This window comes from Mauremys mutica, chromosome 1 (genome assembly GCF_020497125.1).
Source record: "Mauremys mutica isolate MM-2020 ecotype Southern chromosome 1, ASM2049712v1, whole genome shotgun sequence".
Classification (NCBI taxonomy): domain Eukaryota; kingdom Metazoa; phylum Chordata; order Testudines; family Geoemydidae; genus Mauremys; species Mauremys mutica.
In genome coordinates, this window is record NC_059072.1 from 93,228,014 (window position 1) to 93,242,855 (window position 14,842).

Here is a 14,842-nt window from a genome sequence, read left to right on the forward strand (position 1 = left end):
TTGGGAAGACAGTTAAATTGATTGACTGGTTTAGATGAAAATCATATACCACCTTAGGAATGAACTTCGAGGGGGAGGAGTGAAACTTCAGCGTTACCTTGTTCTCATGAAATGTTGTACGGGAGGGCTGACTATAAGCACCTGAAGCTCTATCACTATCCTGCCTGAAGTGATATCCACCAACTTCAGAGTTAGATGGTGCAGGAAACATTTTGGCCGAGGCTCAAAGGGAGATTCCATAACTCTCAGGAAAACTAAAGTAAGGCAGGAGCAGGTTCCCTGACTGGTGAGTAAAAATGTAGATGCCATGGGATGAGAATAAACCATGCATGACTGCAGAGGCAGATGGTAAACTGAGAATACCATTGAGTGGACTTTATAGCTAAATGAAAGACCAGCTTGCTTTAAGTGTCACAGATACTCGAAGATCTTCAGTGTCTAAGCCGGGGCCTCCCATAAAGAGCTTCGATTTAGAGGAGCTTGACTGACTGGTAGATATTTTTGTACTCTGAAACAGAACTTCCTGGACTTATAGGGAGTAGTCTCTTTCCCTAATGCTCTTAGGTCTAGTGACTTCGGATATGGATGGAAAAGACGGTTACTCACCTTTGTAACTGTTGTTCTTCGAGATGTGTTGCTCATATCCATTCCAATTAGGTGTGCGCGCGCGCCGCGTGCACATTCGTCGGAAGATTTTTACCCTAGCAACACTCAGTGGGTCGGCTGGGTCACCCCCTGGAGTGGCGCCGCTATAGCACCGAATATATACCCCTGCCGACCTAATGGCCCCTCAGTTCCTTCTTGCCAGCTACTCCGACAGAGGGGAAGGAGGGCGGGTTTGGAATGGATATGAGCAACACATCTTGAAGAACAACAGTTACAAAGGTGAGTAACCGTCTTTTCTTCTTCGAGTGCTTGCTCATATCGATTCCAATTAGATGATTCCCAAGCCTTACCTAGGCGGTGAGGTAAGAGTGAGATGTTGCAGAATGCAAAACTGCTGAGCCAAAGGCTGCATCATCTCTGGACTGTTGGACCAGTGCATAATGTGAGGCAAAGGTGTGGACTGAGGACCAGGTAGCTGCGCGACATATCTCCTGGATGGAAACGTGAGCCAGGAAGGCAGCAGAAGAAGCCTGAGCCCTGGTGGAATGTGCAGTGAGGTGGCTCGATGGAACATGGGCCAAGTCATAGTAGGTGCGGATGCACGACGTCACCCAAGATGAAATCCTCTGGGAGGAGACAGGTAGGCCCTTCGTTTGGTCTGCCACTGCGACGAAGAGTTGGGGCATTTTACGAAAGGGCTTTGTCCGCTTGATATAAAATGCGAGCGCCCTACGGACGTCTAGGGAGTGCAATTGTTGCTCCCTTCACGATGAGTGTGGCTTCGGAAAGAAGACCGGAAGGAAGATATCCTGGTTGATGTGAAAGGCTGACACCACCTTAGGGAGGAAGGCCGGATGTGGTTGCAACTGCACCTTGTCCTTGTGAAACACAGTATACGGTGGGTCCACCGTGAGAGCTCGAAGCTCGGAGACTTGTCTGGCCGATGAAATGGCTACGAGGAAAACTGTCTTCCAGGACAGGTATAGCAGCGAGCAAGTTGCCAGTGGCTCGAATGGGGCAGAAAGTAAGTCTGATTAGAACCAGGTTGAGGTCCCAGGTTTGGGCGGGGCAGCAAACTTGGGGGTATAAGCGCTCCAAGCCCTTGAGGAACCTAGAAACCAGAAGGTGCGAGAATACGGAGCGGCCACTCTCCCCTGGGTGGAAGGTAGAGATGGCTGCCAAGTGTACCCTCAATGACGACACCGCCAGGCCCTGCTGTTTGAGAGACCAGAGGTAGTCCAAGATGGAATGGATCGGGACCTCGGTGGGAGTAACCTTGTGCGTTTCGCACCAGCAGGAGAAACGCTTCCACTTGGCCAGATATGTTAACCAAGGGGAAGGTTTCCTACTACCCAGGAGTACCTGTTGTACCGAGGCAGAGCAACGCAACTCGGATCGGTTTAGCCATGCAGCAGCCATGCTGTGAGGTGCAGGGATTGGAGGTCTGGGTGGTGAAGTCTGCCGTGATCCTGCGTTATGAGGTCTGGGCAAAGAGGCAGGGGAATGGGGTTGGCTATCGACAGGTCTAGCAACATGGTGTACCAGTGCTGCCTGGGCCACGCTGGAGCGATCATGATCAGGTGCGCTCTGTCCCTGCGGAGTTTTAGCAGGACCCTGTGAACCAGCGGGAACGGTGGAAAAGTGTACAGCAGATGGCTCGTCCACGGCATCAGAAAAGCGTCCGAGATCGAGCCCGGGGAGAGGCCTTGGAATGAGCAGAACGTCTGGCACTTCCTGTTCTCGCGAGAAGCGAAGAGGTCTATGCGGGGAAAGCCCCACTTCCGGAAAACGGAATGGATAACGTCCAGACGAATCGACCACTCGTGAGACAGGAAGGATCTGCTGAGGCGATCCGCCAGAGTGTTCCGGACTCCTGGGAGAAAGGATGCTACCAGGTCTATTGATTGGGCTATGCAGAAGTCCCAGAGCTGGATAGCTTCCTGGCAAAGAGGGGAGGACCGTGCTCCTCCCTGCTTGTTTATGTAATACATGGCCATTGTGTTGTTTCTGTGAACACTGAGACACAACAGCCTTGTAGGTGCTGCTGAAACGCCTGGCACGCAAGGCGGACTGCTCTCAGCTCTCGGACATTGATGTGCAAGGCAAGCTCTTGAGCTGACCAAAGGCCCTGTGTGCAAAACTGACCAAGGTGAGCACCCCAACCGAGAGATGAGGCGTCCGTTGTCAGGGACACCAAGGGGTGAGGTGGATGGAACGGCATCCTTGCACACACCAGGGAGGGCATCGACCACCAGTCGAGGGAGCCTAGGATGCTCAGGGGGATCGTGACGATCATATCTATGCTGTCTCTGCTCGGGTGGTACACCGAGGTGAGCCACGATTGGAGTGGACGGAGGTGAAGCCTGGCATGTTTGGTTATGAACGTGCAGGCAGCCATGTGACCCAGGAGACGTAGGCAAGTGCAAGCCAAAGTTGTCGGGAAGTTCCGTAGACCTTGTATAATTGTTACCATCGCCTGAAACCGAGGCTGAGGTAAGCAGGCTCTGGCGAGATTGGAGTCCAGGATGGCCCCAATGAATTCTATTCTCTGTGTGGGAATCAGAGTGGATTTCTCCATATTGATCATCAGGCCTAGACGCAGGAATAGGTCCTTGACGATGCACACATGACTGGTAACTTGGGCCTTGGAGGTCCCTCGAATTAGCCAATCGTCTAGATATGGAAAAACATGTATCCGACGGCGGCGGAGGGAGGCAGCGACTACAGCCATGCACTTTGTGAATACTCTTGGGGCTGTAGAGAGGCCAAACGGAAGGACCGTAAACTGGAAATGTTGACGGTTGGCCACAAACCGGAGGTACCTTCTGTGTGGAGGATAAATGGTGACGTGAAAATACGTGTCCTTCATATCGAGGGTGGCATACCAGTCTCCGGGATCCAAGGATGGGATGATGGTCCCCAGGGATACCATGCGGAACATCAGCTTTATCATGAACTTGTTGAGTTCCCGCAGGTCTAGGATGGGTCTGAGACCTCCCTTCGCCTTGGGGCTTAGGAAATAGCGGGAGTAGAACCCCTTGCCCCTTTCGTCCTTTGGTACCTCCTCTATAGCTCCGATGGTGAGGAGCATCCGCACCTCTTGCAAGAGGAATTGCTCGTGAGAGGGGTCCCTGAAGAGGGACAAGGATGGAGGGTGGGGGCGAAATAAACTGGAGGTGGTACCCAAGTTCCACCGTGCATAGGACCCAACGATCTGAGGTTAGATGGGACCACGCAGGGAGGAAAAAGGAGAGGCGGTTGTAAAAGGGAGGGAATGGATCCTGGGTAATAACTGGTATGCCGTCCTTGGGCGTGCCTTCAAAAGTTTGGTTTTGGCCCTGCTGGTGGTTTAGAGGGACCCTGATTTTGGCCCCCTTGGGGCCCTGACTGATGCCTACGACTGCCTCGGCCAAGCCTTCTGCCAAAGTCCTGTCTTTGTCTAGGCGCAGGGTAAGGGCGGTGAGTCTGGAGACGGAAAGGCCGGCGCTGAGTCACCGGCGTGTGCATGCCGAGAGAGCGCATAGTGACCCTGCTGTCCTTTAGGCTTTGCAGCCTAGGGTCAGTTTTTTCTAGAGAACAGGCCTTTGCCATCGAAGGGCAAGTCCTGTATAGTATGCTGCAGCTCCGGGGGAAGGCCCGACACCTGGAGCCATGAAATTCGCCTCATGGCAACACCCGAAGCCAGAGTCCTGGCAGCGGAGTCAGCTGCATCCAACGAGGCCTGGAGGGAAGTTCTCGCCACTTTCTTCCCTTCTTCCAGGAGGGCAGCAAACTCCTGACGGGAGTCCTGAGGAAGCAACTCCGTAAATTTGCCCACCACCGCCCAGGTGTTGTAACTGTAGCGGCTAAGCAGGGCTTGCTGGTTTGCTACGTGGAGTTGCAGGGCCCCTGCCGAGTACACCTTACGGCCCAGTAAGTCCATTCGCCTAGCCTCCTTTGATTTAGGGGCTAGTGCCTGCTGGCCATGGCATTCCCTCTCATTGACGGACTGGACGACAAGGGAGCAAGGGGGAGGATGTACATATAGGTACTCGTACCCCCTGGAGGGTACCATGTACTTGCGTTCGACTCCCCTAGCCGCGGGCGGGATAGAGGCTGGAGACTGCCAGATGGTATCCACATTGGCTTGGATCGTCCGAATGAACGGTAGGGCCACTCTAGCGGCGGCGTCAGCCGACAGAATGTCTATGACCAGATCCTCTATCTCCGAGACTTCCTCCACTTGGAGGTTCATATTGAGTGCCACCCGTCTCAGGAGGTCCTGATAGGCCCTCAAGTCGATTGGAGGAGGGCCCGAGGAGGATGTTCCTGCCACCGCCTCATCTGGGGAGGAGGAAGAAGAAAGGCCGGGGACAAGCGGGTCCTGCGTGGGCTCGTGCTCCTGGACGACCTCCTGTTCCAGTGGGATCTGGGAGTCTGGTGGCTGAACCAGGGCTTCCTCCGTACCGGTCGGAGGGGGACGGCTAACTGTCGCCTCTGGCAACCGGTGCTCTGACGGAACAGAGCGAGATGGGATCACAGGTACGCCTTGGGCCTGGTGGTACGCCCTGGGCCTGGTGGTACGCCCAAGGTGTCCAGAATGACCACTGATGGGGGCCAGGGTCCTGGGCCTGGGGCTCCTGGAAGACTCTGGTGGGCACATCCGAATCATGGTCCTGCACGTATGAACTGCCCGCGTGGGACTACACTGATGCATGTCTGGATGGCCATGGAGCAGCTGAAAAGCCCTGGGCAGAGTCTCCCTCTCTAGCTGATGTCGCTTGACGCGGCACCGGGGATCGGTACCGGAAGGCATACCGGTACCGGGAGTGAGATCGGGACCTGCGACTGGAGTGGTGCCGGGAGGTCGACCAAGATCTTGAGGCTCGATGTCAGAAGTAGCTATGAGAGTCATGGTGCCTGGAGCGGTGCCAGGAGCTGGATTGGTGCCGAGTGTACCGGGCCGGCAAACGGGACGCTGACCGAGTACGACCGGTACCGAAAAGGAGAACGGTGCCGGGACTGCGAGCGGCATCGGGACCTGGATCGGCGACAGGAGCGAGAACATCTGCGGGACCGCGATCGTGAACAGTGCCGCTCTGCGGTGCCGACGGAGGGTGGTCTGATCAAGGCAGGCTTGCCGATGGACTGTATAACCCGCACCGGTGGTGCCGAGGGTTGAGGCAGCGCAGACTTCGTCATTGCAATCAACTCCCTCGCCGTGGAAAATGTCTCCAGCGTGGAGGGAATAGTGAGCTCAACCACGGCTCGCACCGGGGAGCTTTCAGGCACCAGACTCGACAGCGCCGATGTTGTCGTTGCCACGGCAGGTATCGGTGCTGGGCGGTCCGACTTAGTAGAGCGCTTGGGCTGCAGAGCAGGCGGTGCAGACGCAGCAGGAGTCTTGTGCCTCTTCACCTTCGGGGAGAGGGATCGGTGCCGAGCGGACGGCGGTGCCGGCGACGGCCGGTGCCGAGAGGCCTTGGCGGTACCGGCGCGATCTGGTGCCGAGGGAGCGCTTCTTGAAGACTGTCCAGCGCTTGGTGCCGAGGGCGGAGGAGTAAGAGCTGCCTCCCTCAGGAGCTGCTTGAGACGAAAGTCCCGCTCCTTTTTTGTTCTCGGCTTAAAGGCCTTACAAATGCGGCACTTATCTGTTAGGTGAGATTCCCCGAGGCACTTAAGACAGGAGTCGTGGGGATCTCCTGTCGGCATCGGCTTGTGGCAGGCCGAGCACGGTTTGAAACTCGGTGAGCCGGGCATAGGCCCCGGCACTGGGTGCAGGGAAGGGGATAATCCCTGAACCCCTCTGAACTATATACACTAACTATACTATAAACGAATAAAGTTAACTACAACTATATAAATCTGAACTATATATACACAAGAATTAATGAGAGAACTACGAGTAGCTAGGGAAGTGGAGGTCAGCTAAGCCGCACTCCTCTGTTCCAACGACCGACATGGGCGGTAAGAAGGAACTGAGGGGCCATTGGGTCGGCAGGGGTATATATTCGGCGCTATAGCGGCGCCACTCCAGGGGGCGACCCAGCTGACCCACTGAGTGTTGCTAGGGTAAAAATCTTCCGACGAACGTGCACGCGGTGCGCGCACACCTAATTGGAATCGATATGAGCAAGCACTCGAAGAAGAATATCTAGCTATGGTACTGCGAGATCAGGTTCAGAGGGTCTGGAAACTGGATCAGAGGCTGAATGGACATTTTTAAGAGATCTGTCAGTCAGAACTACTGCAGCCAATACAGGGCAATGATAATGACTCTTGAACTTGGAGATCACTCTGGAAATCAGGGAAATAGGTGGAAAGGCAAAGAGTAGGCCCGTTCCACTGCAGGAGAAAAGCATCTGGTAATTATCCTGGTCTCAGTCCACATCTGGAGCAGAAGTTCTGACGTGTGTTGTCCTTGGTCTTTCCGTGGGAATCCCCAAAGTTGGAATATGAGCTCCATTATAGAACTGTGCAGGGACCAATTAAGGTTGGTCACAGATTGCCTGCTCAGGAAGTCCCACGACATGAAATGTTTGGCGGTCACCTCGCTTTGATGGCACCAAGTCCAGAACCTGATGGCTTTGTTTCTTTTTGTAGTGTTTTTGTCTATGAAGATTTGCACTATTGAATTTCAGAGGACAGACAGGGAAGAGCAGTTTAGTAGCCCTGAGCTTCAGGATATCCATATCTTGTAGCTCCACATCATCCAGGGACCAGGTCCCTTGAATCTATAAGAGGTCCGAGTGAGCTCCCAGTTTGCTCATGATATATCTGTGATCTGTGTCTTGATCAGGGAGAGGACTGAAAAGGAGGAAAATGTTTGTGGGGTCTCTGTGCATTTGTGGGGTCCAACCACCAAGCCGGCTCTACAATGACATGCTAGAGCACTGAAACATTCCTGTCTATTCAATGTCTCTCAGAACAGACTGACCTGACCCAGAGTTGGAAGGACCAAGGTGAAGTCTAGGAAGCTCCAACATGTAGCATTAGGACACACGTCAGCAAACACATACAAGGCAACTCCATACTGTCTCAGTCTATCAGTTGAAGGAGTGCCTGTAACAACTCAAACCTGACCTCAAGCAGATAAGTCTTTCACAGGGTATTACTAAAGAGAGGCCAGAATCATACTTATAAAAGTGTAGCCTCACTTGAAACAGCGTTAATATTGTACTTTCAAAGAAAGAATCAATGCATGATATACGCTCTGCACTGCATTTGCCAGGAGACTGTGACCACTCTGGAAATTTAAAATAATTATTTATGGACTCAAAAGACATTCTTTTTTAAGTCAGAAAAATGGTGGTTGCAATGTGGGACTTTGAGGATAGTGGGAGGAAATGAAAGGATTCTAAAGACTCAAAAATATGGATACAAAGACCCCACCAAAGCAGGGAAGAAAAAAAGGTAGACAAATCTATTGTTCAGAACTGCACGTATCCATAAGTGTTGCATATAAGCCTTTATTTATAACTGAATGCTTGGAGGCCAGGGAGGGCAGAGACAGTCCAGAGCAAGTGTAGACGATAGATAGATACTCTAATGCCATGATTTTGAAAGAGGACACTTTTCCAGAACACTGAGAATGAGCCTGACACAAGACCAAAGCAATAATGAACAAAAAGCCATATAATCCACTTTGTTTCCACAAGGATACACTTATTTTTCTTGGAAACTACATTTTTTTCTTATGATAAATTTAAAAAACCCTGTTCCTTTACATCTGCACACATGTAACTAAACAGTATGTATGGCTCACCTAGAATACAAAATTGGGGTCAGAGAAAATAGCTATCTTTCAAATATTTGTAAATGCCAAAGAAAAGTTTAATATGTACAAGATGGTACAACTGAGAGGATGGCAGACTGAAATCAAGAGGAAAATTTAAATCAAATATCAACTGAATGGTGTTTAAAAAAAAAAAAAAGTCTCCCAATGGGAGGGAAGGAAGGCTCATACCTACAATCATGTAAAATGAGACTAGACAAAGCACTAGAAAAATCTATTTTAGTAAACAATCTAGCCCAGTGTATGATGGGAAGAAGATCTAGATGTGCTAATGTTTCCCCCACCATTTCTGATATATGCCAGTGCTGTACAGATATCTGAATAATAAAATCAGACTGCAGATGCATATTAACAAATCTCCCAATTTCTTGCAATGGTAACCAGTTATTTCAGCCAGCAGTGTACGTGTTCAGCTACCCTGAGTCTCTCTAAAAATACAAACTTTCCTTTTTAAAATATATCTGGGGGTGCAGGAAGGAAGCAATCAATACCAACCCCACCACCACAATTAAATGTGCTAAAGAAAAGCTTGCTTTCATAGAGGCAAAGACACTTTTCAAACTAGGTAGTTCTTTCCCAGTCAGCCTTCTCATGTGTTCACAAAAGAATGAAACCCATAGATACATTCTTTTACTTTGTTGAAAAATAAGCACCAATCACTGTGCTCATCAAACAAAGCTAGAGTGCTTCTAGAATTAGTAGCTGATTTCACCATCCTTTTTCCCTTTACATCTCCCCAGCGAACTTTCTGAACTAGCAAAATCCCTCTGAGCAAGGTATTCATCTGCCTGAGTCAATTACATGCACCACTGTTCTAACAACAGTTTGGAACCTGCTACGGTTTTCATTGACTAACTCTGAAGTTCAGCAATCCTGCCTCCCAAAACCATTTAAAAGCTCTTTGTCCCAAGCATTTTCCAAGAAATTCCACAGACTCACCATAGCAGCTCTCTTTGTATTAACAGACCATCACCTTGAGGTACATGTATAGCTCAGATAATTTGTTATTCTGTTAAGGTATGCAGATATGTGAAGAAAAACCATAAGAATGTGTCTCAATGGAATAATAAAGCCTGAAAAAATTAGACTGATTTTCCCAATCCTCAATACAGTTGTCTTGTTCAGACTTAGTGAAAAGATACCTAAAATCTAGCACAAACAAGCTAGTATGAATTTGGTTTTGGTTGAAATTTAAAATGGAATGCAATACAATTTACACATACAAGTAGCAAAGTGAATACCGAACTAGCTTTCTGGAGAGATCTTAGTTTTTAGGATAGTAAAATACAGCTGAACATCTGTGAAGCAGTAGGGTTAGTCAGCGTACCATGTCAATACACAGAAGAGCCAAGGTCATTTGTGAAATTGAAACAATTACATCTTAGGCTAAAGGAAGTAGCTCTTTGAAAAGTGACTATCCTATATCCCTTCACATCTCCCCAGTGAACTTACTAAACTAGCAATACCTTTCTGAGCAAGGTATTCACCTGCCTGGGTCAATTACATGCATTACTGTTCTGGCAACATTCAAGTTCTCACTGAACAGCCTCTCATGCAATGGTGCATCTCTGGAATCAGTTACTACCAAGGTGGGTATCATGCTAGGGTGTGATGTTTGTGGAATAAACCCACAGAGACAAAGGAATATTTAAGACTCAAAACACCAGCACATGGATTGGCTTGAAACACATATACAGTGACTTCGGGACCTGAGGGCCCAACTGTCTAATGCTTTAATCAGGCTGGAGTGGGGCAAGGGAATCCCCACCACTAAGTCTTAGGGCCTTCCAGTTCCAGTAAAAGGGATAAGATTATGAAAAAGTTCAGTGTTTCTTTTAAGAGCTTCCTCTTCCCGCCCCCAGACATTTCTTGTACTGTGTATGCAGATATCATATACATACTGTAGTAATACTAGACTTGTTCAATTCTACTTTTTAAATACAATCAACTCAGAAGTTAGTGTTCACAATGTCTGTTCCCTGTATCAGCAAGAAAGCTCCTGCTCAAGCGAAGTTCACTGACCTTGGGACTGCCTTCCTCCAGTATTTCTCCCTCATCGGTTTGCATGGGAACAGAATCTGTGCAAAACTGCAGAAATGCAAAATAGTGCCTACAAGAAATAAAGGGAAGGAAAAAACATTTAAAAATAAATATAGAAGGAAGGGTTGGCTATGTTTAACATTTTTGCTGGAATCTCATAACTCCACAAATAATACTGAAAGTCTTGACCTTTAATCAGATATTACACTATATGCAACAGCCCAGACCTCAGTCAGTGACTTGCATTAAGGAAAAGAACATAGACATTTTTTCTTTCTAAAGAGAGAAATGTGTCTAGTAGGAGCATATTACTATTTGTTTTAAATTTAAAAGTGTCAGAAGAAAATGGCTGAGAATTTATATAATCATTATATTCACTCATTCATAAAAAAAAGTGTGCTCAGCAAAGAATAATTACACAGATTGGAGGTCAACAAATCTCTTCATAGAAAATAATCTAAGTATAAATACCAAAAGCCAGCTTTACAAATACAATATAGAGTGATATTACCCTGGTTACTGGCTAATCAAAAACTGTCAGGTTGACAGTGGTCCTACCATACCTGCAAATTCTTACCTTAGGGCAGAGGTCCCCAAACTGTGGGGCACACCCCCCTAAGGGCACATGGAGGACCATTCAGGGGTTAGCATGGGAGGGGGCACGCAGGCGAACCCCCAAGGGGGTGGGAGATGGCAAGGTAGTGCCGCCTAGCTCTGCTTCCAGCCCCAACCCTGGGCCCTGCACCATGTTAAGGGAATAAAATGGATGAAGAACTAACTTGTTATATTGTAACAGAGTGCTACAATTTTACTGTTCTGAAGGGCAGAGATTCAGAACATTCTTTTATATATGAAAAAGACGACAATTATTTCCACATTTTAAAGATGGAGTTGATAGTTATTGAAAAAACTGTAAGAAGTTCCTGGAAACATAAAAATTACTCCTGAGGAAATTCTGTGCCACTCCCACAGGCAGAATTCATGTCTCCCACAGATTTCTTTGCTTCCCCACAGAAAAAATGACTTTCTGGAGGGGAAACAAAGGGAAGCCACAAGAATGGTGATGCGCCCCTACCCAGCAGCACAGGCACATCATTTCAGGTGCCTGGAGCAGGCAGCAGAGAGGTAAATTGCGGGGTGGAGGATAAGAGTGGTCAGGGCTGGGGACACAGCAGCTGGTGGCTTCTACCCTGCGCTAGGCTCAGCTGCTAGTCCCAGCTAGGCTGGGGAGCATGGCACTTACTCTTCTCCTGCAAGCAGCGGCCGGGGCAGGGACCAGAAACCTTCCCAGCTACGGGAAGTTCCCCCCATACACACACTTCCTGCCCCTATCGCAGGGTGAGTGCTCACTGTATGTTGAGCTGCTCCCCAATCTCTGTGCATCTTGGACCCCTCTCCATACCCACACCTCCACCAAAACAAGCCCTCCACACCGAGCATCATCCCCTGAATACAGAGCCCCCCTGCACTCAGCCCCCATCCACTTCGCCCCCACCACCACACTCGAACCCCCCCTTCACTCAGATCACCCACTTCTGCACCCAGATTGTCTCCCACTGTCCCCCCACCCCACCCCCAGACCCCCACCCCACCAAGCCCCAACCAGCTGCACATGGACCCTCGCCCCACTGCCCCAGCACCCAGACTATGCCCTCCACACACATACTGAGCCCCATCTTCCCACAGCCAGACCTCCCTGCTGAGCCCCAACCACCTTCACCTGGACCCCACCTGTGGAGTCCCATTGCTGCTGCACCCGGAACCCGCCCCCCAACAAGACCCTGAGCATCCAGATCTCCCCCTGCACCTAGACCCCCACTGAACTGCCCAGACTGCCCCACACAGAACCATCTCATCTCATACCTGGATCCCTACCCACTTCGATCCTGCCGGGCTGACCCTGCTTGCCCACACCTGGTGCACTTGGTTTGAAGGGGCAGGGCCCTGGGGTGTTTCTGAGTCAGGCCTGGCCGTTGCGCTGTGTCAGGGTCAGGTGCAGCTTCACCCCTAAGTCCATGTTCTGGAGAGGGGGAGCGGGAAGGGGTGCTGCAGGGTGACCTCCCACCTCCATGCAGCCAGTGGCCCGTACTTCCTACTGCTATTCTGGAGCTCCACTTTATTTATTGACAAATAAAATTTGCAGAATTTTAAAATATTGTGCACAATTTTTTTTTTGGTGCAGAATTCCCTCAGGAGTAAAAAAAAAGAAGTATACCTGCATTATCAGATGAGACTATGTTTTCACTGTTTCTAAAAGGTTGATACTCTTTTTGCAACTGAACTCTGCCAAAAACCACCACAGTATACATATCTTTATCCAACAAGAATTAAAATAATCAAGCATTTACACCCAAACCCACAAGAAATAAGAGAAAGAGAAGTTGCTATGCCAGTCAATTAAAGGTTAGCATAGGTTAATTCTGCTCTATACTCCCTTAAAATTCCACGTATATGTTGGTGTTTGGATGATTTTACCTTTGACAATTTCCTCGGGCTGCTAAAGCCCACAAGGATCCGTCCTGGCTACATTCAGTGCAAAAACAAAACCCTGAAAAGAGAGAAGAAAAATTATATGTAATCAGCTGTGGTTAATCACTAGATCAAAATACGTACAAGAGAAAGGTAAACTTCCTTCTGAAAATAAGCAACCCCTCACTTCCACAATGATTTTTTTTATTATTATTATTAAAGTTTATCCACCTTATAAGTAGGGCCCTACACCAAATTCACGGCCATGAAAAACGCATCACGGACTGTGAAATCTGGTCCCCCCCGTGAAATCTGGTCTTTTGTGTGCTTTTAGTCTATATTATACAGATTTCACAGGGAAGACCAGCTTTTCTCAAATTGGTGGTCCTGACCCAAGTTGCAAGGGGGTCGCAAGGTTATTTTGGGGGGGGTGTTGCGGTATGACCACCCTTACTTCTGCACTGCCTTCAGAGCTGGGCGGCTGGAGAGTGGGGCTGTTGGCTGGATGCCCAGCTCTGAAGGCAGCAACCCACCATCAGCAGTGCAGAAGTAAGGGTAACAATACCATACCATGCCATCTTTACTTCTGCACTGCTGCTGGCGGTGGCTCTGCCTTCAGAGCTGGGCTCCTGGCCAGCAGCCACCACTCTCCAGATGCCCAGCTCTGAAGGCAGAGTCACCACCAGCAGCAGCACAGAAGTAAGGGTAGCAGTACTTCAACACCTCCCCCCCACCCCCAATAACCTTGCACAAACCCCACAACTCCTTTTGGGTCAAGATCCTTACAATTACAACACCATGAAATTTCAGATTTAAATAGCTGAAAATCATGAAATTTGTGATTTTTAAAATCCTATCACCATGAAATTGACCAAAATGGACCGTGAATTCGGTAGGGCCCTACTTATAAGGAAAAACAATTGCACAAGTAAAAACTCATGACTGTAAAGGAGGTTGTGAGAGCTACCTTTCTGCTTTATTCTCAATTTTATTTGCTTAATAATAGAATAAGCTTTTCTCATACCCCCTGTGCCCCCATGTCAACATGCTCCTCTGCCCCCAAGCAAGTTGCTCTTCTGAACCAATAACTGCATGCTACAAAAAAGTATGTGTCATAATGGTAGCGTTCCATAATGGACTTTCACAGAATAGGAGTTGAAGTATAGAAGTATTAGTGGAGATGCAGGTTTATAAACAGACAGCCTTAAAAATATATTGATGCTATAATACTAGATTATTTATTGTTATACATATTTATAACATCCATCACCAGAGCATCTGGGTGCCCGTTACATATTTTAGAGCCATCAATATTTTCCAAAAACTAGAGAACTCATACTTTGTAAAACCTCCTCCCTTCTCCCACCACAGCATTTAATCTTTTCTCTCTCTCTTTCTCTCTGACTGGGAGAACCAGCCAGTAGACTCAATGTTAGGGATTTCACAGCCTGACATTAATGAAAAACCTGAACAAAGATGCATCTTACACTGTTCTGCATAAGAGGGCAAGCTCAGACCCATTTCAAGCAACATATTCCAGCAGTGTGGATCTGTCACAGAAGTCAACCAGTTCTTGCAAACTCCACCCTTGGGAGAGATAACTAATTGTGTTCTGTGAAGAACTGATATCATAACAGGACATAAGGAAGACATGATCTCTGAAATTACTGGGACCATTCAGGGCAGGCCTCACAAATTTGTACTTGTCCATTTGCATAGGGGCAGTGATTCTCAAACTGTGTGTCAGGACCCCAAAGTCAGTCACGACCACATTTTAATGGGGTCACCAGGGCTGGGCTAGACGTGCTGGGGCTCGGGGCTCAAGCCAAAGCCTGAGGGATTCAGCCCTGGGCAGCGGGGCTCAGGTTACAGGCCTCCTGGCTGGGGCTGAAGCCACTGGGCTTCGGTTTTGACCCCTTCCCCACCCGAGGTGATGGGGCTCAGGCTTTGGCC

At 48.9% G+C, this 14,842-nt stretch overlaps 1 protein-coding gene across 10 annotated transcripts in view; it reads right to left on the reverse strand.

Moving 5' to 3' along the window:
- The window catches only part of TNRC6B (trinucleotide repeat containing adaptor 6B), a 240,152-nt gene that overhangs the window by 193,926 nt on the left and 31,384 nt on the right, over nucleotides 1-14,842 (reverse strand). For 8 of the 10 annotated variants that reach the window (XM_044985398.1, XM_044985465.1, XM_044985413.1 and 5 more), the window contains 2 exons: nucleotides 12,896-12,968; nucleotides 10,403-10,490 (listed from right to left, as the gene is read on the reverse strand). In XM_044985398.1, coding sequence (XP_044841333.1) covers nucleotides 10,403-10,490; nucleotides 12,896-12,968 — 161 coding nt within the window. Of the gene's footprint in view, nucleotides 1-9,319; nucleotides 9,390-10,402; nucleotides 10,491-12,895; nucleotides 12,969-13,913; nucleotides 13,958-14,842 lie in introns of those variants that run through there. The other 2 variants (XM_044985422.1, XM_044985459.1) reach the window with 2 other exon arrangements.